The sequence below is a fragment of the Pezoporus occidentalis genome, unplaced genomic scaffold (genome assembly GCF_034315485.1).
Source record: "Pezoporus occidentalis ecotype Australia unplaced genomic scaffold, CSIRO_AGI_Poc_V1 ctg118, whole genome shotgun sequence".
In the NCBI taxonomy this organism is placed as follows: Eukaryota; Metazoa; Chordata; class Aves; order Psittaciformes; family Psittacidae; genus Pezoporus; species Pezoporus occidentalis.
This window is the reverse complement of record NW_026912972.1, coordinates 5,018,018-5,045,767: the sequence shown is the minus strand read 5'-3', so window position 1 is coordinate 5,045,767 and position 27,750 is coordinate 5,018,018. Positions and strand designations below refer to the sequence as shown.

The 27,750-nt window shown below is 44.2% G+C and overlaps 1 protein-coding gene across 3 annotated transcripts in view; it reads right to left on the bottom strand.

Annotated features, from left to right (window-relative positions):
• Positions 1–27,002, bottom strand: part of VWC2L (von Willebrand factor C domain containing 2 like) — a 53,077-nt gene extending 26,075 nt beyond the window's left edge. For 2 of the 3 annotated variants that reach the window (XM_062603451.1, XM_062603457.1), the window contains exons 1-3: positions 25,785–27,002; positions 23,218–23,684; positions 4,418–4,547 (exon numbers count right to left, since the gene is read on the bottom strand). In XM_062603451.1, coding sequence (XP_062459435.1) covers positions 4,418–4,547; positions 23,218–23,628 — 541 coding nt within the window. In that variant the 5' untranslated portion in view covers positions 23,629–23,684; positions 25,785–27,002. The remainder of the gene's footprint in view (positions 1–4,417; positions 4,548–23,217; positions 23,685–25,784) is intronic. The other variant, XM_062603465.1, reaches the window with a different exon arrangement.
• Positions 27,003–27,750: the final 748 nt, after the last annotated feature.

Sequence of the window (27,750 nt, the reverse complement as noted above, 5' to 3'; positions counted from 1 at the left end):
GATAGATGCACAAGCAGCATGAAACTGAGCTCCTCTAAGAGCAGTGGGCAAAGATCAGTGTGTCACTAAGTCAGCACAGCATTAGAGGAGGGACCTCCAAGACCAACTGGGGACTTCCTGCTGGAGCACATCTATTCACCCCCTCAGAAAGGGCATGTTGGGCACTCTTTGGCTCTGAACAAACAGCACTGGGGAAGCTGAAACACAATGGATTTCTTCCTTTGTGCACAGCAGCAGGTGAGAGTTGTTTGCAGTTGGCAAAGAAGAGGAACCCATTTAAACCAGATTGAGCGGTGCAAATGATGATACACTGGGGATCCCCTCCCATCCCTGCATTCTTGCCAGACCATGACCAAAGGGTTGAAGGAAATGTAAAGAGTAACCTTGCAGTGATGTGTAAGGGAAGGCTTTAAGAACCACAGGTCCCACCAATAACAAGGCTCAGCCCTCAGCGGCTGATGAATTTATGGGGAGGGAAAAGCAGAGGTTCGGAAATGAAGAGTTCAGGGTTAGGTGAGAAGATGGAGGGGAGGTATGATTAACACCACTGCAGCCCTGGGCCCAGAAGCATGGGGACTACATGGAGGATTTTTGTTCTGACAGGCTTTGGTGTAAGCAGAGCGGATGGATGTTCTCACTGAACTGCAGAAGAACCTGGGGGCAGGAGGGATAGCACAGATGGTGGCAGCCCTGAGCTTGATTTTGACACTGACAGGCAAGTTTTAGATCCTGCAGAGGAGAGAGTTAACAATAGCTGACACACTTTTGTCTTGAGAAGTCACAATGACTCGAAATAACAACTCGGGGCCATAATTCTGCAGTCTGCCACTACCAGGAAAAGTGAAATCCAGTGACCTTTCATCTCCATGACAGAAACACTGCATGTCATCTGGAACCATCGACCTTAAAATCTACTCTGACAAACTGGACAATGGGACATGGAGAAGAAAACATCCTCTCTCTCCTTCACCCCCAGATTTTAGCTTCCCAGTGCCTGTTCCACATGTAATGCAGTACTCCTTGAAAGCACAGTCAACTTTGCATGAGCTACAGCATTTAGTGAAGCACAACATAACACTTCAGTTTCTTTTGACAGTAAGGAATACATCTCCAAAGCCACTTGTTCAGACTGCTCTTAAATGATGGTAGGGGGAGGGAAATTGGTATTGGCTTTTTATGTATCTTCAGGTCAGGTATGTTAGATTCAACAGATTTTTGCATTATCGTAGAATCACAGAATAGTTAGGGTCGGAAAGGACCTGAAGATCATCAAGTTCCAACCCCCTGCCATGGGCAGGGACACCTTCCACTAGAGCAGGTTGCTCCAAGCCCTGTCCAACCTGGTCTTGAACACTGCCAGGGACGGGCAGCCACAGCTTCTCTGGGCACCCTGTGCCAGTGCTCACTGATTCACAGCACTTTTGCCCTTAGCAAGACATAATTAAGAATGGTGTGAAAAACTATCTGAGTGTATTGAGAGGAAATTATTCTTCCATTAATGGCAGCAAAAGCTAAACAAGAAGGTAAGCTATGCTGCTAGCAGAGTGCAGCAAACGCAGGGTCGTGTTTTAACCTAAAATGAGGATCTTTACCAAAATTTTAAGGAGTAGCTTTTGGAATGAGGATTTGCACTACATGTTGTTCTAGGGATTAACTTCCCCATCCACCCAAAAGTTGTATCCCCTGAGCTCTCCTGTTTGCCAGTCTAAAATGATGACTGCAGGGACTGAGATGAAGCTAAAATCTTTTCATCACACTGAAACACGGCACTGTAACTGCCTTCACCACTTATGGAGAAAGCAAAAGCTACTGGACTGAAGAAAAAAACAAATAAATTAAAAAAAAGAAAAAAAAGGATTTTCAGTCATTTAAGTGGGTCTGTCAGCTTTTGTTATCTTCATGCATTTGTAAGACTGAGCTTTAATTGGCTGGCTGCAGCGGAGAGCTGAAAGATAACATTCTGGTCTCAAGATGACTAGACAGCTTAAAGCACTGTGATCCTCATTCATCAGGTAGTGTCAGAGGGATTCACAGGGGTAAGAGCCATAGCAACGTCTGCTACTCTTTCACATGAAGTTCCCAAAATGTTAGAGGGAGGCAAGGGGTGTGCGCCACACTTGGAGCTACATCCAAGAGCAGTAACAAAATCTGCCCATTAGATTCCCTGTGACAATGAAGACTAGGTTGGTGCCTACTGACTTCTAACATCGTATGAATGATTTAATTTCATTTGCAAATGGTAATGCCAAACCTGGCCAGTCATCTCCAGCTCTGCAGGAGGAGCAGGAAGCCCTGCCAGCTGTGGGTTTTCATACCTACAGCTAGGATGGGACGGCAGAAAGCGTTCAGCTCCCCTCCACAGCACCCCCGAAGGAACAGCCACGCCACTGCACCGCCTCTCCACCCACCGTTGGATGGATGAAGGGAGCTGTTGGCGCTGTTGCTGCAAGACCTGGTCTCCCTGGCCCCAGAGATCAGGATCCCCAAGGCATAGAGGCTGCTTTTAAGAGGATGGTGAGAAATACTTCCCTGCCTAAAATAGTTTTCAGACAATTTTATATCTATACCTCCAACTAATGAGCGAAGACAGGAGTGGAGAAATTCGGCAAAACCATGGAGGAAGCCTCCTGGCTCCTAGTTCCAATCACTACACTGTGCCCTGGAGCCTCTTCACCAGGTGTCTGATTTTCTTTCTGTCCTTCCATCCTCATTCCCATCAGTAGGAGCTGCTTCCTTCCCTGTCCTCCTTGTTACCTGGGCACTCTGATTGTCTTTAGAAGAAAGATGCCCTTTCCTGGTCACCAGATATGTTGGGGACTACAACACAGAAAGCCACCAACCCCCTGAACTGGGGGAGTCTGGTTATCAGAGGAAGTGGTCATGGTGTTGATAGGGAAATCCAGCAGCTCCTGGACCCATGTGAAGCCACCTTTGAGTATACTCTCCTGGGAAGCCTGCTCACAGGCTGGATTCATGTGAAGCAAACCAGATGGGAAGGAATTGACAAGTGCTGCCACTGTAAATGAGGGGCATTCAGCATGGCACCCTGTACTTGATGGGAACACAGAGGCCAAACACACACAAGAGGCATTTGTTTGGGTGTAAATGAATCTGAGCTGTGGTGACAGGCACGGCAATGGCCACTGTTACCCCTCCCAGTCATCAACCCAAGACACCAATCTTGCAGAGTGCAATGGGAAACCTCACACCCAAGCGCAGTGGGACATACATGAAGGTGGTGGACAGATCTGGTTAACACAGCTTTTCTCTTAAGTTCATCCCCAACTACAACCCAATGACATTTCCTGTGAACATTTTCTGCTTTTCAATAGAAACATAAAGCTCTAAATGAAAACCTTTCAAACACTTTTGAGTAAAAATAATTGGTTAATATAAACCTCAAGGTTACAAGTAGTATTTTGGGTACAATTTTCCAGACTAGAATTATTTATGCCAATTCCTTTAGTAAAAATATTTTGCATTTCCAACTCTTTGCTTTTTCTCCATCTTAATGAGCAGAAAATGTGTTGAAAATGTTATTTCTTTCTAAACATTTTCATTTAGATCCAAAAGCAACCATTACTCTTATCCAGCAGTGGTGATGTATGCAAGAGGAAATATATATGGACAGTGAATTCCAATCACAAGAAGATGAGACTAAGTAGCTATTTCTTATATGTCAAGAAAGCCATGAAGATGTTTATGTGATGCTAGCTCATCTTTCAATCTCTCTTCATACGTGCACTAGAAAGATGTCTTTCCAGAGACATATGTGCATACAGGCTGTGATACAAGAGTGGGGAGACCTTCTTGGAAACAGATTTCTTTTTTGAAGAGGCACCTTCAGTCATCCCAAAACCTTTCTTGAAAGTATTGCTATATTAGACTTCAATTCATTAAATCTTTTCAGAAGGGCAACGGGGGCCAACACTACACACACAGACTCCAGCACACAACTAACAATGTTACAGGCTTGGTGGGTGTTTTATCACCCCCAATGGAAGTTTTCCCATCAATTTCTGTGAATTTTCCCCTAGTTTTAGGTAATAATAATTGGTTTCTTAATTTAGGACAGAAACTCTCTTTTTAATTATATAGTTGATTTCATGTTAGACGAATTATGAGAAAAAAGCAAAGACATGAAGCCACTATCTCAGATACCAGGACTCGCTCCTGTAATGCCTTACTTAAGTCAGCAGTCCCATCAGTTTCAATGAGAAGACACAGGCCAGGAAGGGAAGCCTTAGTTTTCACAGTCGCCACCTTGTACATGAAGCCCAGGCACAAGGGGAAGCAACAGACCCACCACTACCCTGTGCCAATGGAAGCAAATCTCCTGGCGATGCATCAGTAACAACATTTTAATAAACTGTTTCCTTTATGTCTGTTTGTTAAAGCCAACACAGTACTTTCTTACCATTTTTGCAGACAGGACAACACTGTTCTGGTTCATAGACTGGGTTGACACACTCAGGAACTGCGCAGTCTGCTACAACACAGTGAACTTCATTGCTGGGCTCGCAGCGACACCATTCGCATGGCGAGGGCTAGGAACAAATCTAAAATTAGCCCATTTCCTCCTGTAGCTCACAAGTTTGCAACATTTCTATCTTGCCATAAGATAAACATATTAGCGTTCAACACCTCTTGACTGCATTCATTCATCACGGGTAATATAAATTAACCTATAGGACAAAATAGCAACACCTGAAATAGGCAACTGGAACATTAGACAAACTAGCGAACAGGATACCTGTTTTCCCAGAGCAGGCATGGGGTGTTTAGGCTTTCATGAGGTTCCTTTGTCAAAAAGACTGAGCGGAAACCACTAGGTCATCCCTCTGCTCTAACCCACTTGTTATTATCTTACATATTTGGCTGGAAGCACAGTTGGATTTTTGGAAGATCATGAGTGGTGGCGCATCCCAGGAAGGGCGGACAGGGCAATTTTCCAGATGACAGAATTACAGAATGGTTTGGGTTGGAAAGGACCTTAAGATCATCCAGTTCCAACACCCTGCCATGGGCAGGGACACCTTCCACTAGACAAGGTTGTTCCAAGCCCTGTCCAAGCTGTTTAAACACTTCCAGGGATGGGGCATACTCGTATCTCATGTAGACTGCCATTGCCAGAAAACCCCAAGCTGTTGGAAAGGTGGCCTGCCCATTTGCCAACCTCTCAATGTGCTTACATTCCCACTTTTCAGAACAGAGGAGAACAGTGTTGCTCTTGGAGGGGCAAAACCATTTTATTCTGCGCTTGTGCAGTACCTGTATCAGGCGTCTGTAAGCACTCCCATAACATAACCATTAGATCTGGTCCTGGCCCCAGTTTTGCCCAGTTTTCAACAAGGTTTGTGAGCAACTGCCTCACACAGAATATATAAAGAGCTTGAATAATTCTGCTGAATAATTAAGAGCTTGAATAATTCTGCTGAAGTCAGGGAGTTCTGGATTAAAACACCCAGCTAAATCGTTCCATTTCAGCTCCATCAATTCAGACACGAATCTCTATCCACCTCTGAGTAACAGAGAATTGTCACGCTCTCACCCTTTGAAAAGCTATGGAAATCTGCTGAAAAACGTAAAGGTCAGTTTCTAAGGTTCACAGTGTCCTACATGTGTACAAGTGTGATGAAAGGATGACAACAGAGCTGAGAAAGGAGGGTAAGAGGAGAATCTGAAAGGAAAATCACTTCCTTTCAGTACCTGTATGTTCAATACGCAATTCCCAATTCCTCAGCAACTGTAGGTCAATCACTGACACTTAATGTTAGTGATAAAGAAAATGTGGGTATTGAAAAAATCTTTTCTGTTGCATTGATGGGAATCTGCAGAAATGATAATTCCTTTCTCTATATATATTAAAATAAACAGATGCAAAGGAAAAGAGAATTCTTCCCCATGTGTTTCACATGCCAGTGATGGTCACTCATTTCTATGAGACAGATACAACATGTGAACTCTGGTTCTGGCAGGTAAAAAGCTTTTCAGTTTGTCTCTAAGAAGCTCTGTATGTCTTGAGTCAAATAATTTATTCCCAGGAAATTCATTTCTACCTTAAAATGCACTAATTGAAGCTTCCCTTGCTTTGTCTCAGCGTCTGCAGTCTATAATTCCCATCACCCCTCATTTGCTCACAGCTTTGGCAATTTAGATAAAATCAGCACTCCTCGAGCAAGGGAGGAAGTCTGTGGAGGTGGAATTCCTCTCTCTAATTATCTTTCCTCATTCAATCCTGCTTTGATTTCTGTCTAAAGCACCAGGAATCTAAATTCACTTGACTGACATTTCTTATTCAAGGCTATTTAATAAGAAGAAACAATACAGAAGAAAATAGAACTATTTGCTGAGGGATCAATAAGAAAATTGCTGCTTTGTTTTTACTCATCTTAATCGCTAATTATATGGAGCAGTAGAACTAGATCTTGTGATTTGCAGGGGCTTTCACTGATGTATCCTTCAGGACTTGTCCCCATCTTCACTACTATAGTGGCTGTAATGCTAAGAAATACATGATGCATTTCCAGGACTGCAGCCCATCTACGGCTTAAAGACGATCAGCACAAGTAGAAGATGCCCCTGAACGACTCTGCAACTGAGTAAATGAGACATGACGTTCACATCTTCTGCTTTTGCGTTGTTCGTGTAACATGAAAATGACACCGTAATAGACCATGATGTTGCTTGACACTGAAAGCAACTTTTCAAGAAGGAAGAACTGCACACAACTGAAGAAGGAAAGCACACCTCCGTGGTACAAGCGACAGGCAGCAAACAAAAAGTCTGCTCTGGCAGAACAAGAAGACTCTTCTCAGCCACCTCCTCTTCCCCATCTTATCAAGGTCAAGCTACTTGGTCTTGCCTCCGAGATCTTCCTCTATCTGACCACTCTACTCACTTGCCCCCCAGTGTCCCTTACCATGGTTCTTACCCAGCCCTCACCTCCATGGGTGACTCCAGCCTTCCTGACCACTTAGTTTATAAATGTCTCATATATGCTAACATCTGAGTCCCTTTTCAAAAGGGCTTTACCACAAGCACACTGATTGAGCATCTTTTTACTGTGGACTCAGCTATTAATTTCCCTGTAGCTACCCTTGTTGTGGAACAATTATGGGACATTGGCCAAGAAAGTCCTCTATTTATTTATGTAACCAGGACACAGACCAAGCAGCAAATGACAAACCAGGAATTAGTGAAAGGTGTCCCAGAGTTTTGTTTCCCGACTCACTGTTTAAAGATTCATCCCCCATGGAAAAGTGGTGGTTTACACTTTTGTAGCCACTGAAGTTCAAATGCTGGGTGACATCAGATCCTGAGAAGAAACTCTCACCCCTACTGAAAACCTAGGTCAAAAAACCGTGGAGGGTTTCTGAAGTGCAAAGCAGAGAGGGCACAGAGGCTATGCCATTCCCACACAGACAGTGCAAACGCTTTACTGGTGTCTCTTAAACTGATATTCTGGAAGAAGTGGTAAGATTAAAGGATCATAAAAAGCTTGGACCATAAGATGATTTATTCACTGCACCTGTCCAAGGCAGAATAATCTCTTAGAAGACTCTCTAGGGAAGGATTTGTTAGGAAGGATTTCAAGAGATACTGGTGCAGAGACACTCCTCTCACCATGATCCTCAGGGAAGGATGTTCACTGTGCCCAGCCATAACTTGAATACATGTCCACACAATTGCATGGTCCTTTATTGTTCAAGGTGTATTTTAAGAAATAAACCTATCATTAAAACCCGAGGTGCAAACTAGGTCCTTTTGTAGAAGGTATCAGTACAGCATTTTGACTTGGGAAAACTGGTGCAAAGCACCTGAAACTCCTTTTACCCAATTTTCACTTACAACAGGGGAGACAGCACTAACCCTCGGAACTAGTGAGGAGATACGTTCTTTGATATTTTCAGAGTAGGGTCCTATTGTGGTTAAGTTGGTGAGAAGGAGATACGTATTCAAGGGCTTTTGAAAGCAGATCAAGTGGGACACAGAGCACAAAGGACCTTCTTAGTCTCACCACTGACCGTGATTCACCTCTCCTTTGGCCAGTTGCTTCAAAGAGACTAAAATAAGCACAAGGATGTGGACTCTGAACACCCTTGTTTATAGCCACACCTAAGGTCACAGCTCAACTTCTATTTCTCTTCTGTTCTATTGATCTCAAGGAGGACTGTGACCCCAGGTTTGGCTGGGAGGTCAGGCTCATTCCCTGCTTCTACCAGGGAACAGCCCCATCCTGCACAGCAGGGTGACCAGAGGAAAAGAGCCAGGACTCAACTGGTTGTGTGGCTGGAAAACCTTAGTCTCAGGTGCTGTCAAATGGGAAACATCTGCAATCAGCAGTTTGTTAACAAAGAAGGAAGGAAGGAAAATTAAAACAGAGAATAGAGAATATGCATGGCTAATAAAGATTTTATGTGCATGAACACATAATGACAAACTTGACAGATGATATAAACAAACAAACGAAAAAGGCAGCAAAGGAAACAGAAAGAAAACCAAGATACACCTGGAGCAGGGGAAATGAGGAAGCCAAACAAGATGTGGGTACCATATCTCATCTTCACCTTCATGCCCACACAAGCTCCCCACCATTTTTATCCTCTTTGTGGAAGCAAATGCCAGCACATGTAGGAATTATGACTGCTAAGATCATCCAGCTACTCCTCACAGTGACAAGAGAATCCCTCTCTTATGGAGTTGGGCACTACATGGGTCTTTCTTTAGTCAGCTGCTAGGTTTCACAGAACCACAGAAATACCACAGCTCTGAGAGATCCACACTTGAGGGCTTCAGCAGGACCTCAAGTCACCCAGATGGACTGCTGGACAAATAGAGAGATCCTATGATCAAACAATTATTTCATAAAATAGCCTAAACCCCTCATTCGTTCCTTCTACCAGAGAGAGGTAGAGAAAAGCAAATGGAAAATTGAATTCAAAACTCAGATTCAAAAAATACTTTTATGCTTTTCTACAGCTGAAGAGATCTGAATCGAACATTTCTTTAGACCAAGGCAGCTGGTACAATCACCGAAACAATTTTAGGCAAGATCTTGCAAGAAGCTTACTGTATCTGAGCTATCTCATTTGTCACAGAAATCTTCTTGTCCCAAACACTAAACTTCACCCTTAGCTTCCATAACTACAGCACCCTAAGCCACCACTCTGCCTCCTCAAACTTGTGCAAGACTCTTCTATAACATACAGATTGCCTTGCAAAAGCTTATTACTGAGTAGTAAGTATTCTTTTTGAGTGAATGGAGGAAGCACATATATATATATATATATATATATATATATATATATAACATTAGACTGCAGCCCCCCTCTTCCCTGCCTCCAATAAGGATCCCTCTGTCTGCATGTCTGCTTGTCAATTACTCTTAGCTGCTTCTACACAAACATCTCTAGAGAGGTGGAAAGGGAGTGATTTACCTAAGACAAACAAAAAGCTCTGAAGATGACACCTGACTGATACTTTTTCTTTACCTGTTTGTTCTGTCAATCAGAAGCAATTTTCCTCGGTTTTCACTTTGCTGTCACATTCACCAGGCTAACTGCTGCTGCTTCCAAGCTCACTCATTTCAGTCCTGTATGTGGGCTATCACCCAGCTCAGGAGAGATCCCAGACCATGTTTTAAGGCGGCAGTCTCCTGCAATCAGCTGTGATTAATCCAGCTGGCTTCTCTCAGACTTGGGGTTAGATGCTCATACTGCTCCAGGAGCTGGGAAAATGGTGCCCATTTTCCAGGCAGCCTTCTGAGAGCAAAGTGTTACTTGGCATGTAAGTATTTCAAGAGCTGGTGGATCTTGTGTAGTTTAACAGACTATACACAGACCTGTAACTCCTTCAGACTTCCCACTATGTATTTAGATGCCAGCTCCTCATTTCCTCCAGGCATGTTTAGCACAGCCATCTCCTGAGACTCTGGACCTCTCCTCACCTTTTCAAAAGGAGACTGAATTGTGTGGTATTTTCTTCATACCTGAGTTTTCAGCCTCATGGAAGAAAGTTTACATTTCTGCTGGAGCTAGCATCCAGGCTGCTCAATAGCCCTGGAGTAATCTATTCTGAGATACGGTTAGCAGAATTTATTGGGCTGCTCTCTTCCCTCTGCTTTCTATACTTTCCAGCTAAGCCTGAAGAGGGTATTTGTACAAGAACGTCCCATAATCACACTTGAAGACCTTATCTCATTGACAAGGTCCCATGAAGTGGTCACTTAAGGACCATGTCCTCATGCTGTCTGACTACTGCACAATAGCCCTTTATCAGTTATACACAGCTACAGAGCAATACACACTTTACAACTATTGTATCACAAATACTTGACATTTCTTTTGAGGAAGGAAATTGTAAAGCTTCATGTAAGTGTTTACAACCATCTGAACATGTTACAATAGACATAGTAGAAGACAAGCTAAGTATTTCCACTGAATTGAACTGACCTGCTATCGGGACCCGTGATACTCTTCACAGTTAAACAGGCATTTACAATATGGGCAGAACAACTGGAGAAATCTGCTTTGTTGAATGGAATTTGAAGTGTTGCATAACCAGGAAATTAAGCCAGTGGGCTTGCTTTCTGAGCCCCGTGGAAACCCAAGCAGCCATCAACTAGAGCAAACGCACAGCAGACGCCAGGGCTCCTGGTATAACTGCAAAACTCATCAGCATGTTAGCTCCCACCTCCTTTAAATGAGATGCCATCATCTCCATCTCTGCTGATGTCAAGGTGGTTTTGAATGCAATGGATCTAACCTGGTACTTCTGCACACACTTGTCAGTACCTTGACTCAGATCCAGATCCACCAGCTGTATCCACATGCATGTCTTTCCTACGTGTCCCTGGGAAGGACTGGGTATCTCCCATCCCCTGTCATTGCTGGACTCCAAGGGAAAGAAAACTAAACACCATCACTGCTGACAGTCTCTCCATCTTTTAATTTTCAAGAGACTGTGTGCCAGCACTCATATCACACTCAGCCTCCCCTCTCAAGACAGGCTCATCTGACAGCGTCCTGCTCTATGCAGAGTAAAGAGTGGGAAAAGCAAAGCCATGTAAAGTGAACTCTGTCAAACTGGGCACTTACACATTAAGAGTAGCTGTAACTTTTAATGACACTAAGGACAATGGCAATTCTGATGGAAACGATTTTTGTAGCTACAGGTTCAGGTGGTGAATTTATTGGCAGGAAGCAAAAGAGGGAAGAAAGCTAAAAATGACCTGATGAATAAAATGGAAGGCAAAAACAATTTCTGCATTATGGCTGAGGTGGAAGTCATAAACCAAGGGAGATGAATAAAAAAGAAACCAGGATAGCATTCATCAAAGATATTCCTGAAGTCAAAATTAGAATCATTTTGATTGTTACTGAAATTGCCTGTGATCTCAGCCAGGTTAGCAAGAGATTGCAAGGAAGTTCAGGGAAAGCTTTTAAATGAGAAATTTTGCAGGTGCTGAACTACAGAGAATGGGTTAGCTAGTGAGTCCCGCCTCAAGAGGAGATTGACATCAGCCCATTTCTCTTCTGGGCTGCTCACTTTGCTGTTAGCATAAATAATAAGTGCATAGCATTTTAGCATAAATAAGTGCATAAATAACCATCTAAATTGTGTTAAAAGTCTGGTAAATGGCTCTATTTTTTGTGCATTCCTGTGTGTGCCAATACAAAAACTTGCACCAGCAAAAATTTCACTCATTTTCATCATTTACTTAAAATACAAGTCATCCATCCAGACAGTGGAGACATGGCATCACTTATGCTACAGGAACTGTAATGACTTGGGCTTTCCATAAGTGGAAAGTTGCCCAAATAAATGATCTGGTGAGTGATTATAGACAAGTGCAGTCATGGAAAACGCCACTAGGCTGCAAATGATTTTGCAACAGGAAAAAAATACTGAGTCATTAGATAATTTATTTGCAGTGAAAAACAGGAGCTGTATCCTACTTACATGGAGCACTAGCAATACAAATGAACTGTGCCACCCCAAAATTAAAAAATGCTTGTACCATCCTGCAGATCAGCTGAAACAAGGAACTGGCTTCCAAGAAGCAGCACAAGTGGATGCTGAGATCCCATATTTCTAAGAGAGCTCCCAACATGCACACAAACATTGCTAATGTAAGACTGAAATGAAATGACAAATCTCTCACTCAATGGAAAGGATGAGAGAGAAGTATACGTTAATGAAAACCTTTTCTATAAATGGTGACTCCATCCTATACTCAAAGCAGCCCCACCAAAAGGAGGCTGAAGATGACTTGCCTATTTTCTTAGCCTACAGATGCTGCAGCTCTCCAACCAAAGCTTGATTTTAGTTACCCCTAACTGCTGCTTGTCTCTTCACAGGTACCAGAGTCTTTCCAGCAGGCTGGTGACCAGGCTTGGATTCTGGAGATGGAAAGGCATAAAGATGCTCTAATCTCCTGCATTATTGTATCCCTCTCCCCTCAGTTCCAGACAATGCCTGTCCATACCTGGGAACAAAATGACTCCTGCCATCCTGTTGTAGAAATTCCTGCAGAACTTACAGATCAGTAAGCCAGATGAGGGAGAGAAGCACGTATGTGCCCCATTGTGGGTATCCTGGGCCCACATCTGATGATTCAGGATTGTGATGGCAGTGAGAGCTTTGTGGTCATGTGTTTGTTGCTATGTGGCACACAACTTGATGGGTTTAAAAGGCTCCTGGAACCACTTCTGGATCTGGAGAGTGACTCCTCCATTAGCTGATGAGAGAGAGAGACAACCTTGAGCTGAGCCCTGGCCCTTTTTCCACAGGAGCTGTGTATCTGCAGTCTCGTGGTTGCTCTTCTCTCCTGAGAGCAGCAGTGAAGCTCTCTGTAACAACATGACATTGCACTTCTTTCATCAGAACGCTCTCTTTGTTTTGATATATGTCTCACTTTATTCCTTACTATAGTTGCACCTCACCTACCCTGGGGCTGAGGGGACTGGAGTTCTCTATTACTTTGGTGATAATTTTTATGACTCTATTTCAATAGTTTTTTAGTTCAGACATACTCAGTGCACAGGGAACAGAACTCCTTTTGAAAGGTTAGGGATATGACAGATGGGACTGTGGCTCCAATGTTCAATGAGCAGCCCTGTTTGGACACAGACAAAATGTCTGTGTGCGCTTCACATTTGTTAAGCTCCTTTTAATACCAATAGGGAAAGTGAGCCCAGCTGGCAGCTTCGGCTGATGCTTGTTAGTCTGAACTGAAGGCAATCTTTAGAATCAGTCTGCTTTATCTGAAGACAAGCTCCATGTTCCCAAGCAGCTCAGGCAGCTGGGAATGATCATCCTGGTGCATGGGTGACTCCTGGCTGGGTCACTGCAGTCCAGGGCAGGTGTGAGCTCCTCTTGCTGTAGGCACCACACTGCAGGTTTAAGTGCTGTATCACATTCTGCCTCAGCAATTCACACAGTTTTGCACCTTTTGTGTCCTAATGGAAGGCTAATTCTAAAGGTCCTGCACCCTAAGGGTCCCACACCCCTTGTACTGCAGTAGGAGCTACTGCATCCTACTGACACGCCAATATGCTCCCTCCTTCCCCCCGAAAGTAGCAGCTCCTTCCTGGATGCCTTGCTCTTGTTCACCTCTGCTGAGCTCAGGATTCCCTCCAGCATGGGAGCTGGAGACAAGAGCTTACTGCTGGTCTCCATTAACATGCTCTGTTGTTGCCTCACCTTCATCTCCTCCCAAGGAAAGACATTGGCTGGAACCAAGTCTATGTCAAAGAGCCCACTTGCTTTCCTCCTTTACATTGCTGAGGTTATGGGAGCTCAAGGGTGCTAAGCACCCAAGATTACATCCACACACACACCCCCTTCTCCTTTGCTGTCTCCAGGCCCTGCTTCAAAGACCCGTCCTGGCTAGCAATGAGGTGTGTTTGTACCAGTGGGTTAACATCATGTATCTGACTGGGTTTGTTGTGCTTCTGGTTTCCTTTGCTCCTGGGCTTCAACACTGGTCCTGTTTTCACTGCATGTCGAGAGGTGGGAGAGGGGCAAACACATCACATCAAACTCTGACTTGTTCCTGGTTGCTTTATCTCTCTCATTGTCTGTACTTTTTTGAAAGAGTTTTTATTTTCTGGCAGCTGGCAAAGCAGATTAGGCTTCATGGGAGCCCCCTTGGGCAAATTCTTATCACAGGTCAGCATCATGCAAACTACATAAAGGAGAACAGAAGTGGTACCAAGCTTCACACCAGTGTAATATCCTAATGGGCCACTTGTGATCCATGAGGCTGCAGCAGTTCATAGCAATGGAGAACCTGCCCCACAGAATAAAGCAGCTCTGTACTAGCTGGCACTATGCCTTGTTATAAAAACCTAGCCAATCTGTTTTAATTGATTTTTATTATAATTAATATCGAGAGACAATAAGCAAGCAGCGCTGGGTGCGCCAGGGAGTCTCTGCTCTGCCCAAGACGCACACTGGGAACTTCTGAGGATAGTCTCTTATACTTTTTGGTTTCCCGGGCTTCTTGGGTTTCAGCCAATCCTGTTGTCTCCTTTTTCCGGGCTTCTTCAGCCAATCCTGTTGTCTTCTCCACCAGTTGTTGGGGTCTTGTCTCCGGGTAAAGAAATATTACGTCTATCACAAGTCTGACTGCCATCTTAGTCCGCATAAATTCCACTCCTTCTGTGTTTATTTGTTCAGCGCACAGATTTCAGAACATTCTGTAACAGGACGTATCTCTCAGTTACCTACCCTCCCCCTTTTCTAAGAACATTCATGCAATTTAAACAATAAACAAAACATTTCTTTGCACAATATTGCAGCTGACCCAGGGGAATTATTCCCTTGTTTCTTCTTCCTCCTCACTGTGGTATTGACGGGGACACTTCTCATACCCTTTGCCCATAGCACAATGATCACAAGGGATTCCATCTCCACACAAAGTGCAATGATCACTAGGACCCCTGAGTTGCTGACACAAATCACTCTGATGTAACCCACAGCCTGCCACTTATGTCCAGTTCCCATTGCTTAAACCCTCAGGAGAGAAGCCAGCAGAGTCCAGCAGGTTTCTGTCCCTCAGGGGATGCTGCTACATTTGGTTATGAGCACAAGCTGGGAAGGATATGAAATGAAAACAGGTTTGAATAGGTTATCTGTGATGAGCTGGAGTCTGCTAACACAGGGAGTACACTGGCTTAACCATCAGAAAGTTTTCCTGCCTGGGCTGACCACAGTTAACAGACTGCGAGATTCCCTGCTTTGAGGAGCTGCTTCAAGCCCTAATGCTCCTTGAAGCTTACCCATTTTATTACAATTCCCAAAGAACTACCTCTGAACTGCAACACAGAATGAAGAGTACGGAAGCCTCATGCTACTTGTATTTTTATTTTGCAGCTAGACTGGGCATTGCTCACTACATGGCTTATCTAATTATATTCTTAAAACTAGTAACTAGGGTAATTAGCTAACCGAGCATTATTTCTTACGAACGCAATTCCACATTCAGCACATTCCAGCAGCAACAAACGCACACCTGCACTTCCCCTTGCTCTGGCAGAAATGGGTTTCTAACAAACTTCTCACCAATGACCTGTCAGCATTTCAATGGCTGAAATTCTTCACAATCACAAGCAGATTGTGGACCTCAGACCCACCAGCCCTACAGAAACATCTTGGGTGACACAGATGGACACAGACTGCGAGAACCAAGGGATGAGTGCTTCTTCCCCTGGTGCCACTGAGCATTGTCTGGCACAGTAATAAAGCCTCAGACTTGAGTTCACCACTCCTGGAAGGAGCTGGTAACAGCTGCATGTCCTACACATCCCATTTTCTTCACAGACCTCTTCTCTGGCTGTGCAGAGGTATCTCCTCTCTTTCAGCAGCTCCCTGGACAGCCCCCAGTTCTGGAAGCAAGCAGAGCCAATGAGCTATTTCCTGAAGTGGAAGCCCAGCCACAGCTTTGGCGGTACAAATGTTGGGCACAGGTTAATTCCTGTGTCATATTTACTGGAAAAATACCAACCCCTTGGGCTTGCATGTACAGGCCAAATGCTGCACTGCTCTCCTGCACCAGTGCACTGTAATTAAAACACAGGAGCTTGTGCTTAATTCCTGGTGATTCTGAATCATGCTGATGTGCAAGTTTTGGGTCTCATCTATTTCAATGGAGAGGTCTGAGACAGTGTGTGTGTGTGGCACAGCTGGCACCACTGAGCTCTGAGCTTTTTGGGCCTCCATGTATTACTGTGATCTGGATTCTTGGTAGCAAAATTCTGAGTACAGCCCATCTTCTTTCCCCTATCATAATAATATACCTGTGCATAATGTAATATATATGTTAAAGAGTGAGTAGCTAAGTACATAACAGAATTTAAGAAAGAGGTATCACTATAGATCAATGTGACATACGTATCAATTTTAGTATGTTTTCTTGGTACAAATTATGACAGAAATACAGTAAGTCAGTAATTTCAGATTCCTTTGCATAGACATTGTCACTGTAATTTTGCCAGGAGGGAGATAATAGATCATACTTTTCCATCTGACTGATGTTCTGTTTCCCCTGTCTGATTTCAATGACTGTGCGTTATCTTCAGAGCTGGCATTGTTCATGGCTCCTTTTATTAAAGCACAGGCATGTTATTGAAATTTCTTTTGTATTATGATTTTCTAGCCGTACGTGAAATTGCAGCACACACAAGGAGAAGAAGCAGCAAAAAAAGAAGCCCCATTAGTTTGAGTCATAGTAGGGAAAAAAATCTGCTGCACACATCTTGGAGAGAAAAATGCCTATATTAAAATCCTCAGGCTGGCTTGGGATAGTAATCAGTTGCTTGGAATTCATGAGTGAAGCTCTGTCTAAAAACTACCAGTAATATGGAAGACAGCTTTAGTGTACTACCAAAAGGTTGTAATAGTGCTAGTTTTTGCAATGATGAGTTTTGCCATGATTTGAGCACTTTCCAAGATTCAGGAAAGTCAACACTCCTGTAACAGAGGAGACAATTCACTGAAGAACCTTCCATTTCTCCCTACTTTGTCTCTCTAGTGGCCTAGTGAAGCTCCTCTGATTTAAGGTGCTGTATCTCTGTTCTCTCACGCTGACGCAAACCACAGCATCCACAGTCCAGACCTGCAGCTGGACAGTTGAACAGGGATGAAGGGCTCTCAGGGCAGCCTCTGCACCACACCAGCCAATCTATGGTTGCACACTTCTCCCCATCACCTTCCCTTTCAACCCAGGGCTGCAACAGACTCTTGTTTTCCCCCTAACAGCATCATCCCGTCAGCAATGCTTCGGGAATGTCCCAGGTGTTTCATTCATATTTGATAAGGCTGCACTCCCAAGCTGGGTAACTAGTGGTCAGAGCCACGCTGTAGTTTGCACCACTTAATTTCTATTTCTGGCATGGTTCTGGGGCTGGAAAATCACTTTTTGATTTCACTGCCTCCTTTTCTCCAGTGGCAGAATAGACACACTGCATTTCAGGGACTGAGAGATGCTGAGATAGCAGCTGAATACACTCCTCCATGCGCTAATGCCTTTTGATGAGAGGTCTTACTTTGTTAAGTTATATTGAGATAATTGCATTAATAAAACATTTTTAAAGAGCATTAACAAAGGAGAAGGAGGTGCCACTTTTCTGAAGTAACAGTTTCCATAATGAGCTGAGAATTAGTATATGATAATGCTATGCTTATATAGTCCCTCATTTATTTTGGATTCTGATTATACCCCAAGATCCCTGCTAGAGCTGTGATCCCTACTGTGCAAAATGCTGCTCAAGAAGACATAAAGTCTACTCCATACAGAAGCCCTAGCTGAAGGATTACAGATGATTTGTAGACAAAACAAAGCAATGAACTTAAGATATACTGGCAGGAAACATAGGAAAGAAAACTAAAGTAGAACTCCAGCAGTAAAATCCTGGCTCTTTTCTAGTCAGTGGAGGTTTTGCCCTAGAATGAAGCTAAAATTCATAGAATTCCTTCTTTTCTGTTTTGTTTGGATTTCTTTTTCACAGAGCAGAGGCCTACCCTGGAGAAAGATTTGTTCTCCCATTTTCCACACTTCTACTTTATGCAAGGGACAAACACCTGGGCACCATCTAGGCACCTTTTGAGTGCAGATAGGTTTGGGAGCAGTGAAGGTGGGAGGGGAGAGGAAAAGGAGATGCAAGTCATTGGGAAGGGCAGACAGATGAAAGGCAGCACCAGAGGTTAAGCACTGGCTGAGCCATAGGCTGGAAGAAATTGCAGCTCTATGCTTGGTAGAAAGCAGGGTGGCCACTGAAGAGCACTCAAAAAATGTCCTTGATATTCAGAGCTGTTTCCAAGCTCAAGTTCAGGTTGAAGCGGATCTTCTCTCCTGAATACTACCAGGAAGCCAAGTTGTAATGCCAAAGACTCTTGCATTATCACCCAAAGGATAACACACCCAACGTCCTGCCTGGCGAACGGAGGTATTTTAATGCCTAGAAAATTTTTGCCATTGACTTTGAGAAGGATGGCACCATGCTACCAAACCCCACATCACCAGGACTTGCTCTCCTGAAGGAAAAGGGAGCAGTTCCTGTCTGTAAGGTCTCCAATGAAGAGAATGTTTCAAGACGTTAGCTTGAAAATCTCTTGTGAACTCATCATTCATTTCCCAGTGAGGGTATTTTGCTACAGATTGACATAGGTCCATAGAAAATTATTCTGGATATGCCTATATTGGGTGGTGAGAGATCTGGGAAATTTGGAAGTGATTATGGAGTTTTCCAACTGACAGCCTAATCATAGAATAGTTAGGGTTGGAAAGGACCTTAAGATCACCTAGTTCCAATGGCAGGGGGCTGCCATGGGCAGGGACACCCCACACTAGACCATGTCACCCAAAACCCCTCTTCAAATGGCTTCTAACTGTGGCTACAAATACTTCTTAACCACACTGTAAACTGCATTTCTCTAATGTGGGTAGGTGTGTGCTTTTCTGTCAGCAAGTTATGCAGGAGAGTGAAAACCAATCAGCACTTAGGAAAAATGTTGTCTCACGGACATTTGCACTTCTCCTCCATAAGCTGCCAATGAACACCCATCATGCTGGTGGTACACCGTCCCCTTAAATTCATATAAGCTGCTGCCTGGGAACATTCATTTAAAACACAACCATGTGGACTTAACAATACCTGAGACTGCTCTTTGAGTTGGTATTTGCTTGTCTTCTCTCTCTGGGAAGAAAGGGGAGGGTTAACAACCTGCTTGAAAGATCTCTGCTAGTACAGGCGAGTGCAGAGCATTTGGGACTCAGACCTCAACTGCCACGACTGAAATCAAAACACAGCTCCTGTGTGGGAGAAAAAGCAAGCTGCTAAGTGACCCTGAGAATCCCTGCCCGATCTCTCGGGAGAAAACAGAGAGACTGCCTGAGACTTGCAGCATCCTCCACATCTTCCCTTGCAGCCACCACAGCCAAGCATCACATTTGTGTTTGCCTCTGAGATTGCCAGAGGAGATGAAAGAGACCAGATTTGAGGTCAACGAGGAGAGAAGTGGAAAATGAGAGAGAAAAGAGATAGATGGATGCCAGCAAAAGTCACCAGACTTCTCCTTTCTCCAGCATACTGCTCCACAGGAATCATAATCCTGAACACTGTTCTATGTATTAGACATACTTGAGTCAGATCTTGATTCACCTCAGAGACTGTGATGACCTTTTCTGCAGGGGTTTCTATGTGGAACCACAGCCTCAGCCAAAGTTGGGGTTAAATCCCAGTCAAACCAAGGGGATAAGGCACTCTCTGTATGGGCAGCTGGGGCCCCAAACCCATAATGATTTCCCAGGACCCACAGCAGAGCTTGAAGATGCTACATGGAGTTACTAAATCATCTGTAAGGAACACAAGATTTTACAGAAGTATACAAGAAAAACTACTAATGGCTTTAGATTTATAAGTGAACTTCATTTCAGCATTTTATTTATACCTGATAAGGATTTAGGGGCACAAGAATACACATTAGGACAGCTGTCTCAACTAGATGGCTTGTTGATGTTTGTATTTTGCACTTAACAATTGTTACGAGTCAAAACAAATCCAAGGTACAAGATCAGTTCACTAGAAGAAAGCTAAATATTCAAGAAATGGACCTTTGTAACTACTACTGTATCAAGATACTCACAGTTACTGCCAATGTTAAGGAAAAAACACTACATTAAATTGCATTTGGATTTCTCACCGCAAACCTAAGCAGAAACCTAGAAACCAGGCATGAAAATTTTCCTAAATGTAAACCTCTCACAGATTTTGATACCCTAGGGAAGAAAATTTCCTAGTGAAAAAAAAAAAGAAAAAAAAAAGAAAAAAGAAGAAAATCCTAATTTGTGAAAGATAAGGCAGTTGAAATTTCTACAAGATGAGTCAGTCAGAATCCCAGACTGGTTTGGGTTGGAAGGGACCTCAAAGCTCATCCAGTTCCAGCCCCCTGCCATGGGCAGGGACGCCTTCCACTAGAGCAGGTTGCTCCAAGCCCCATCCAGCCTGGCTTTGAACACTGCCAGGGTTGGGGCAGCCACAGCTTCTCTGGGCACCCTGTGCCAGCGCCTCAGCACCCTCACAGGGAAGAGCTTCTGCCTAAGAGCTCATCTCAATCTCCTGTGTTCTGGCAGGTTAAAGCCATTCCCCTTGTCCTGTCCCTACAGGTCCTTGTTCAAAGCCCCTCTCCAGGTTTCTTGTAGCACTGGGAGCTGCTCTAAGGTCTCCCTAGAGCCTTCTTTTCTCCAGGCTGAACAAGTCCTGGCACACACATAGATTCACACTTGCAAAAGGTTTTTAAATGGAGGCTTATTTCAGCTGTAACTAAGCAGTGACAAGCACTTCTGTGGATGATGATTTGGAACCTACATATTAGAAAAAGTAAATCAAGTGGGTGAAAGCGTTACAAGCCCACATAAAACAGTGCCTCCCTTCTAACTGAAAACAGTCTGGGTTTGAGCTAGAATGACTGCAGCAAGCCCCTCTTCAACTTCAGTGTGTGTGGAATGGACTTGAGAAAGTTTGCAGACCTTATAAATTCAACAGGATGAGGGAAGAACAGAGCTTGGAGCCTGTAAAACCTGTAAACTGCTCAGAATGTCATCTGCGGAGACAGCAGGTGAAAATCTTTGTTCTGCGAAGTAAACAGTCAAAAATGCTTGGATGCTTCAATGAACTAAAGATTTCCCCTTCATAGCAGCAGTTTCTTGAACCCAGAAGTTCTGTCTTTCCCATAGGGTTTATGAAGTCATAGCTCAGAGGTGCTCCTTTTTCCCCCTCAAACACTCCTGAAAGTGCACAGTAATCCTCCATTGCCTGAATCTCTTCTACTTAGAAGCAAAAAAGAATTTCACTACTTATCCTATGTAAAAACATAGATTAAAAACAAAAAAACAACCCAAACCATTTCTGCCCTACTCCACAGGGTATTGAGCTCTCAGCAAAACACAGTTTCAGGTCAAAAGCTTGACAGTCAAGTAAACTAAGTGAAGGATCTCACAGCCTGGAATAGGCTACCGTGTGTATGAGTGGTGAGTGTGTGAGTGGTGTGCCACCATCTACTCTGCGCTTCTTGGAAGATACTGGAATTTCACTTTTCAACCCACAGGTTTTGGACACAGCAAACAATAAACCAGACTGCTCTAACAGCCTTTCTCCCCTAAAATATGTTTCTCTACCCTTCAATCCATTATCAGAGTGCAATTATTTCTTTCAGGAAAAGTGATCAGTACTTCATTCACATGCAAAAGATATTTTAATGAGAAGATCCATCTCATTGTTTTCCCTCTGGAATCTCTCTGGAAAGGGTCCTTATACATTTCTCCTTTCTAAAATCTCTCCAAAACAGTCCTTACAACTCTCATTTAAGAACCTGACCATATATCAGAATTGCACCTAGGTGGGATACTTTACCACCTGACAACTCAGCACTCAAAATGGGATCACTGAACTTGATCCCACTGATCTTGGGATGAAGCTGGGATAGGCCTCCCTAGGGCAAGAAGAAAGTGTTATTTAAGCACTTCACAAGATCAACATCTTCACATTCCTCAGCAGAGCAGAGAACGGGTTGATCAGGATGGCCCTAAAGGAGATGCTCCTCATATATTTGTTTAGGCTTGTGCCTATGACACTGAACTGTCTTGCCCATACTAAGAAACTGCATTTGCAGATGGACAGAAAAAGATGAACATAAACTACATATGACAAAAGGGGAAGGAACTAAATACTACCTTCACTGAAAATTACAGTATCTGGGAAAAAGGAAATTGAGACCTATGTCACCAAGAGCTTTTGTAATACACAGACCTCCGTGGAAGTACTTTCATTGTCAGAAAAGAGAATAAATTGGCAAGTGCATAATGAGATCAGGCGTACAGCCATGAAAAGTTACAGGCTGTTGTTAACTATGGGGGCACAAATCTTAAAAGCCACGTGACCTGGGAGAACAAACTTGTGTATAGTTATTGCCTTTAAAGACTCCGTTCTTCATTGTGAAATGCTATTTTCCTTAGGAGAATTGAAAACATGCAATCAAACTCATTAGAATGAGAGATGCAGGTTGTGTAAAGGGTAATGGGTTTTTGAAAATCTGGTCTTATTTTGAAGATATATTCCAGAAGGATTTCCTAACAACTTTCCTAATGGGAACTGAACCATTACAATTAAACCCCATACTTATCATTACTTGATATGGTCATCTGCCTAGGAATTGATCTTCCGCCATTCTAGACAGCTTTATCACAGTTGAACTGAAAATATTAAGTATAGATTTTGATCTACTTACTTGCATTCTCATACAGTTACGAGTAACAGCTCTCAGTACCATGCCGTCAGATTTTGCTATCCAAACTGGAAAAGGGGCTCTTAAAAAGCACTCAGTACTGGTTTACCACCTCTTTTACCAACCCCATTGGTAGTCCAACTTGATTCATACTATGAACAAAGAAGGAGGTTGTTCAGAATAGCAGCTTCAGAGGGCTGGCATTTCACATGGGAGCTTCTGAATGACCACTAGCCCTCAGTGAGTGCACATAAGGGGGGAGGTGGCAGCTTTTACATTAGCCAGACCTGCATCACAGCTAAAAAGGACTTCAGCTTTAGCATTAATTAACAGCTGTAAGGAAACAGAGTGACTTTGAGAGTCCACAACAGAAACAAATACAAGTCCTAGCGCAAACTAACAGAAAATACTGAAGAAAGGGTTTCATACCTTAAATTCCTCCAAGATTTTGTAATTTTTCCCATGATATTCACAAAAGTTTTTCACTTCTTTGCATTCTGGACAGCATCCGTTGTGTTCCACTTTTGTACACTTTGGGTGGATCTTAGGGCATTCTGGCTGATCACAAACAGGTCCATCCTCAGTACAGACACAGGGACAGTTGGAATGCCCCGGGAAAAAACGTTCTCCCAGTTTGTACACAAAGCCACTGTCATCCACACAGCCCTTCCCTCGGTAGTCATCAAAGATCAGATTGTCATTGCTGGAGGTCTGGTCCCCTTCATCAGCAGGGTAGTCTTCATGATTGATGGCAGCTGGGGTGACCAAAGCAGGGATTACAAAAAGAAGCATCCAGGCATCATGGATACGAAGAGCCATCCCCCTCCTCAGCTGCTCCATGGGATCTCAATGCCAGATGGAAACAGCTGCTTCCATAGGGAGACCAGTGTTGTGGTCTGCAAACAGATATTTTTAAGTGAGAAAACTCTCAAAATTCTAATGAATAATGACTTATAAAGGACATAGTTTCAACCAGCATCCAAGAATACATCAGTGCTTTCAAACTACACATAACTACATAACCACCACTGATTCTTTTGAATTAAGCTTCTTCTCAGTTGTTGTTAAAGAGAATAAATAAAGCATACGGAATACATAAATTAGACACATGCCTTTAAGCATACGTGCACAAAATATCTTCATAGAAATGGTGGCTCACAGAATCACCTTATTTTTACTGTTCAGCTCAATTTTGTGATGCACCAGAAACTAAACTAGCTGCCTGAAATTCTAGGGGGACAGGCAGCTCTGATTTCAACACAAGTTTAAGCATGTTGTGGCTACTGTTCCTCTGCGCTATGTATGGTGCACTGCCCACTTCATTAAACTGAGGTGGGAAACCTGAGTTGAGGTAAGCATGATCTGTAGGTAGATCTGCCCCCAATACGAAAGATGGTGCTGGGTTATACTTGGTCAATGAGCGGTGGAACAGCATGGAATTTTATATACAGCATTTCTGAAGAGGAAAAGGGACTAGCTGGGCTACCAGCACAGCCCAGCCTCTAGCAGGTACATATAATCCCAACAGAAGCAAAGATATAATTCACTTTCTCCATTATTCAGCATGTCATTCCCAGAGAGAAAAGCAGCGAGCAAGATGTTAAGTGTAATGCGTGTAGCTGCTGAAATGTGTTGCCTGATTAAGCTGGAGCCTTGTTAAAACTTTGGGAGCAATGCTGCATGGTCTGACCCTGGAGAGCTCTGCTGAAGTAGTCGAGCTGAGGACTGACCCATAGTGGGAGAGGAGCTTTGCACTGCCCCCGAGGGAGAGAGTCATCTCCAGGCAAAGGCTCAGCACGTGTGTCGTGAGTGCACTGATGGCTGCCCATGGTGCCACCTCACTGCCACCAATGCACTATCCTACCTGCACACCCAACAGCCAGGGATGCCCCGGCATCAAAATGGTTTCTGACCTCTCCTACGAGAGCTGCGCAAGGTATTGGAGGAAACTTTTACATGAGATGAAATACTAGTGCTATGCGGATTAAGGAACACTGGAGGCAGCTCCTGGCACAGACCAAAAATGGACTGGCTGGAAGTGTGGCATTCCTTCTGTTGCTCCGTTCCTGTATCATGCACACACAGCTACACACAGTATATACAAACATGCACTAAACTACACACATGCAGGCAAAAACATACTCCCCTTCCACCCTTCTGGGAGATCTTTTTATGTATTGGGATTTTTGGTGGACTGCAGATGTTCAGCAATTAATTCTCCCTTAACTGAAGCAAAAAAGCAGCAGCAGGAGGAAGAAGGTTTAATCTCAAAGAAGCAGCTAAGGGATCCTGTTGACAAAGCAGTTTTTCCAAAGCCACAACAGAGGGAGACACCAGATACTACACAAGCTTTACCAAATTCAAAAGGTATCTTATTAATTGAAGTACTAGCTATGCTTCCATCACAAGGATTATGCACCCTGTTACTACTATCAGCAATATCGTAGCATGTTGTTTGGGAATCAAGTGTTTCATGCAGATGTGGCTGCTTTATGCATCATCTCCAGAGTTGAGAATCTCACCCACCTAAATGCTACAGGTAGGCTGCAACATTGCAGACTGGGGGGCATTCAGAAGGAAAAAAAAAAAAAGCAGAAGCAAATGAAGTAATTCATGTCTGGGGAAATGTGAAACAATTGAGAGAATCTGTTGAAGTTTCGATGAGGAAGCTCTGCAAATCATATATATACCATATATATTAAAAAGTTCTCCAAAGATCATAAATAACACCACCATATTTTGCTACAGCACCTGAGCTGTCCCACAGCAACTCACAAGGGCTCTGCTCAGCAGCGATCCTGGACGTCAGACAGACTGCAGACGTCTTGCACAGGCAGATTTCAACAAGTAAACAAACGCTGCTCATCTTGGAATGAGTTTATAGCTGAACTTTCTTATCATTTCTCATCATGAGAGAGGCCAGCATCGTAGGCAAGTCTCTGAGTAAAACATTTCCACCCGCCTTCCCTCACCCCAAGTGAATAATTTACACTTACCTAATCAGGCTCGATCTGAAAGCTGAAAGGGGTCACAGGCCAACATGGACTAAAAGGTTAGAAACAGATTAGTAAAAGCAGTTCGTCCTAATCACATTTTCAGTGTTGACTCACGGACAAGCCCTTTTCCTCCACCTCCCATTGCAAAACACGGGAAAGCAGCAGCCCAGCAACCACAACATGAGAATTAAGCTTTAACCCAGTGTTCAAGATTCAAAGCGAGCAGCGGCGAGGCGGTCCAGAGGCTGGGATGCCGCGGAGAAACCCCGATGCCAGCAGCACAGTCATCGCGGCGAACTTGGGCTGGATTTCCTCAGGTCTTGGAGAGGGGGAAGGACCGGGGGGGTGGGGGAGAAGAGAAAAAAAAAACCCCATATACATCTATATATCCCCTCCCTATGCCCAGCGGATCTCTTGCGCTCCAAGATTTGCCACGGCGAGGGAAGGAGGGGGGGGAAAGGGGGCTGGTTATGCTGTGGGCAGGCGACAGAGGGGCGGCAGAGGAGCCCCGCGGCCGGCGGGCGGGCAGCCCCCGCTCCCCTGCGGGGACTTCCCGGGCCGGGGGCCGGGCATGCCCGCTGCGGACTGCGCCGCTCCGCGCTCCCGCCTCTTATTATTGGAATGAATTATAATTGTGGTAGGAAAAGAAGGGGGGGGAAAAGAGGGAAGAGGGGGACGAAACATAAATAAATCCGTCTGCGGAGCGCTCAGGCCCGCGGGCGCGCCATGGCCGCTGTGCCCGCGGGCGGGCGGCGGTATTTCCGCCGCTCCCCGCCGCCGCTCGCCCCAAGTCCTGCTCGCAGCTGCCGGCGTCCGGAGCTTGTGCTGCGGGGGGAGCGCCGCACCCCCGCTCTGTCTGCATAATTAAAACTTCACATCTTCCCCGAGGCTGGCACCGCGGAAGGTGCGCCCGGCTCTGGTGTCGCGTGTGGTGCTACATTAAGAATCAATCTCCTTGCAGTTCGGCTGCTCTGTCATTAGGCGTCATTGTAAAGCTGTTTCTCCAGGAAGGACCAAGAGAGAGTCTTGATGTTCGGAAAAAAAACAAGAATGTCAACAGAAAGAGGGAGAAATTGTTTTTTTTTATTTGGATAAAATACAGAATAATACTCCTTTCGGGCTGTTATTCCCACTGCACACATTAACTATGAATACAATTTACTAAGCCCTCACTGCTCTCTTGTCGAACCGTTTTTTCCCATGAGATTAAGGTTAGGTTCAGCAGCGTGCTGGTCCTCATTTCCAGAGACAAACCTTACCGTCAGCACCCCCGGAGAGCAGCAGCCTTGCCCGGTGATGGAAGCCAACGCTGTGCACTTCGCTGCTGTGGCCCCGCAGGCTGGATTGCTGCCCAGATGCAACTTGCAGAACCTTAACGGATCCATCGCCGCTCGCCAGAGCCACGACCTGACCTGAAATTCAGGGGAAGGTTATCGAGGCTTGCAAAAGCAAAGCAAGACAACGGTGCTGGGAGTTTTGAGATCATCGTTTTAAAGATGTCCATGCACGCTCCTGTTGTCTGAGATAAATTATCGGAGAGTTGGACAGATCAATAAAGATGAGATTGGATTTTGGAGTGATTAAGTGAATCTGGAAACCCCAGCATGCTACTCATTAGGAGCACAGCTATTTTCCTTGTATTTGGATACAATTATTCAGGCCCAGATTCTGAACCAGAGACTGAGCACAAGAGAAGTAGATGCTGTTCAGATACTTGGAGGTATTAGCATCACTGTGCTCTTAATACTGCTTTTCTTGTACAGGTCTGTAAGAAATGAAGATCACAGAATCATAGAATGTTTTGGGTTGGAAGGGACCTCCAAAGGTCATCTAGTTCAACCTCACTGCAATGAGCAGGAACATCTTCAATGTGGGTTTTTAACCAGGTGTCAAGGATGTCAGGTATCTGGTTGGACTTGATGATCTTAAAGGTCTTTTCCAACCTAGCTGATTCTATGAGTCTACG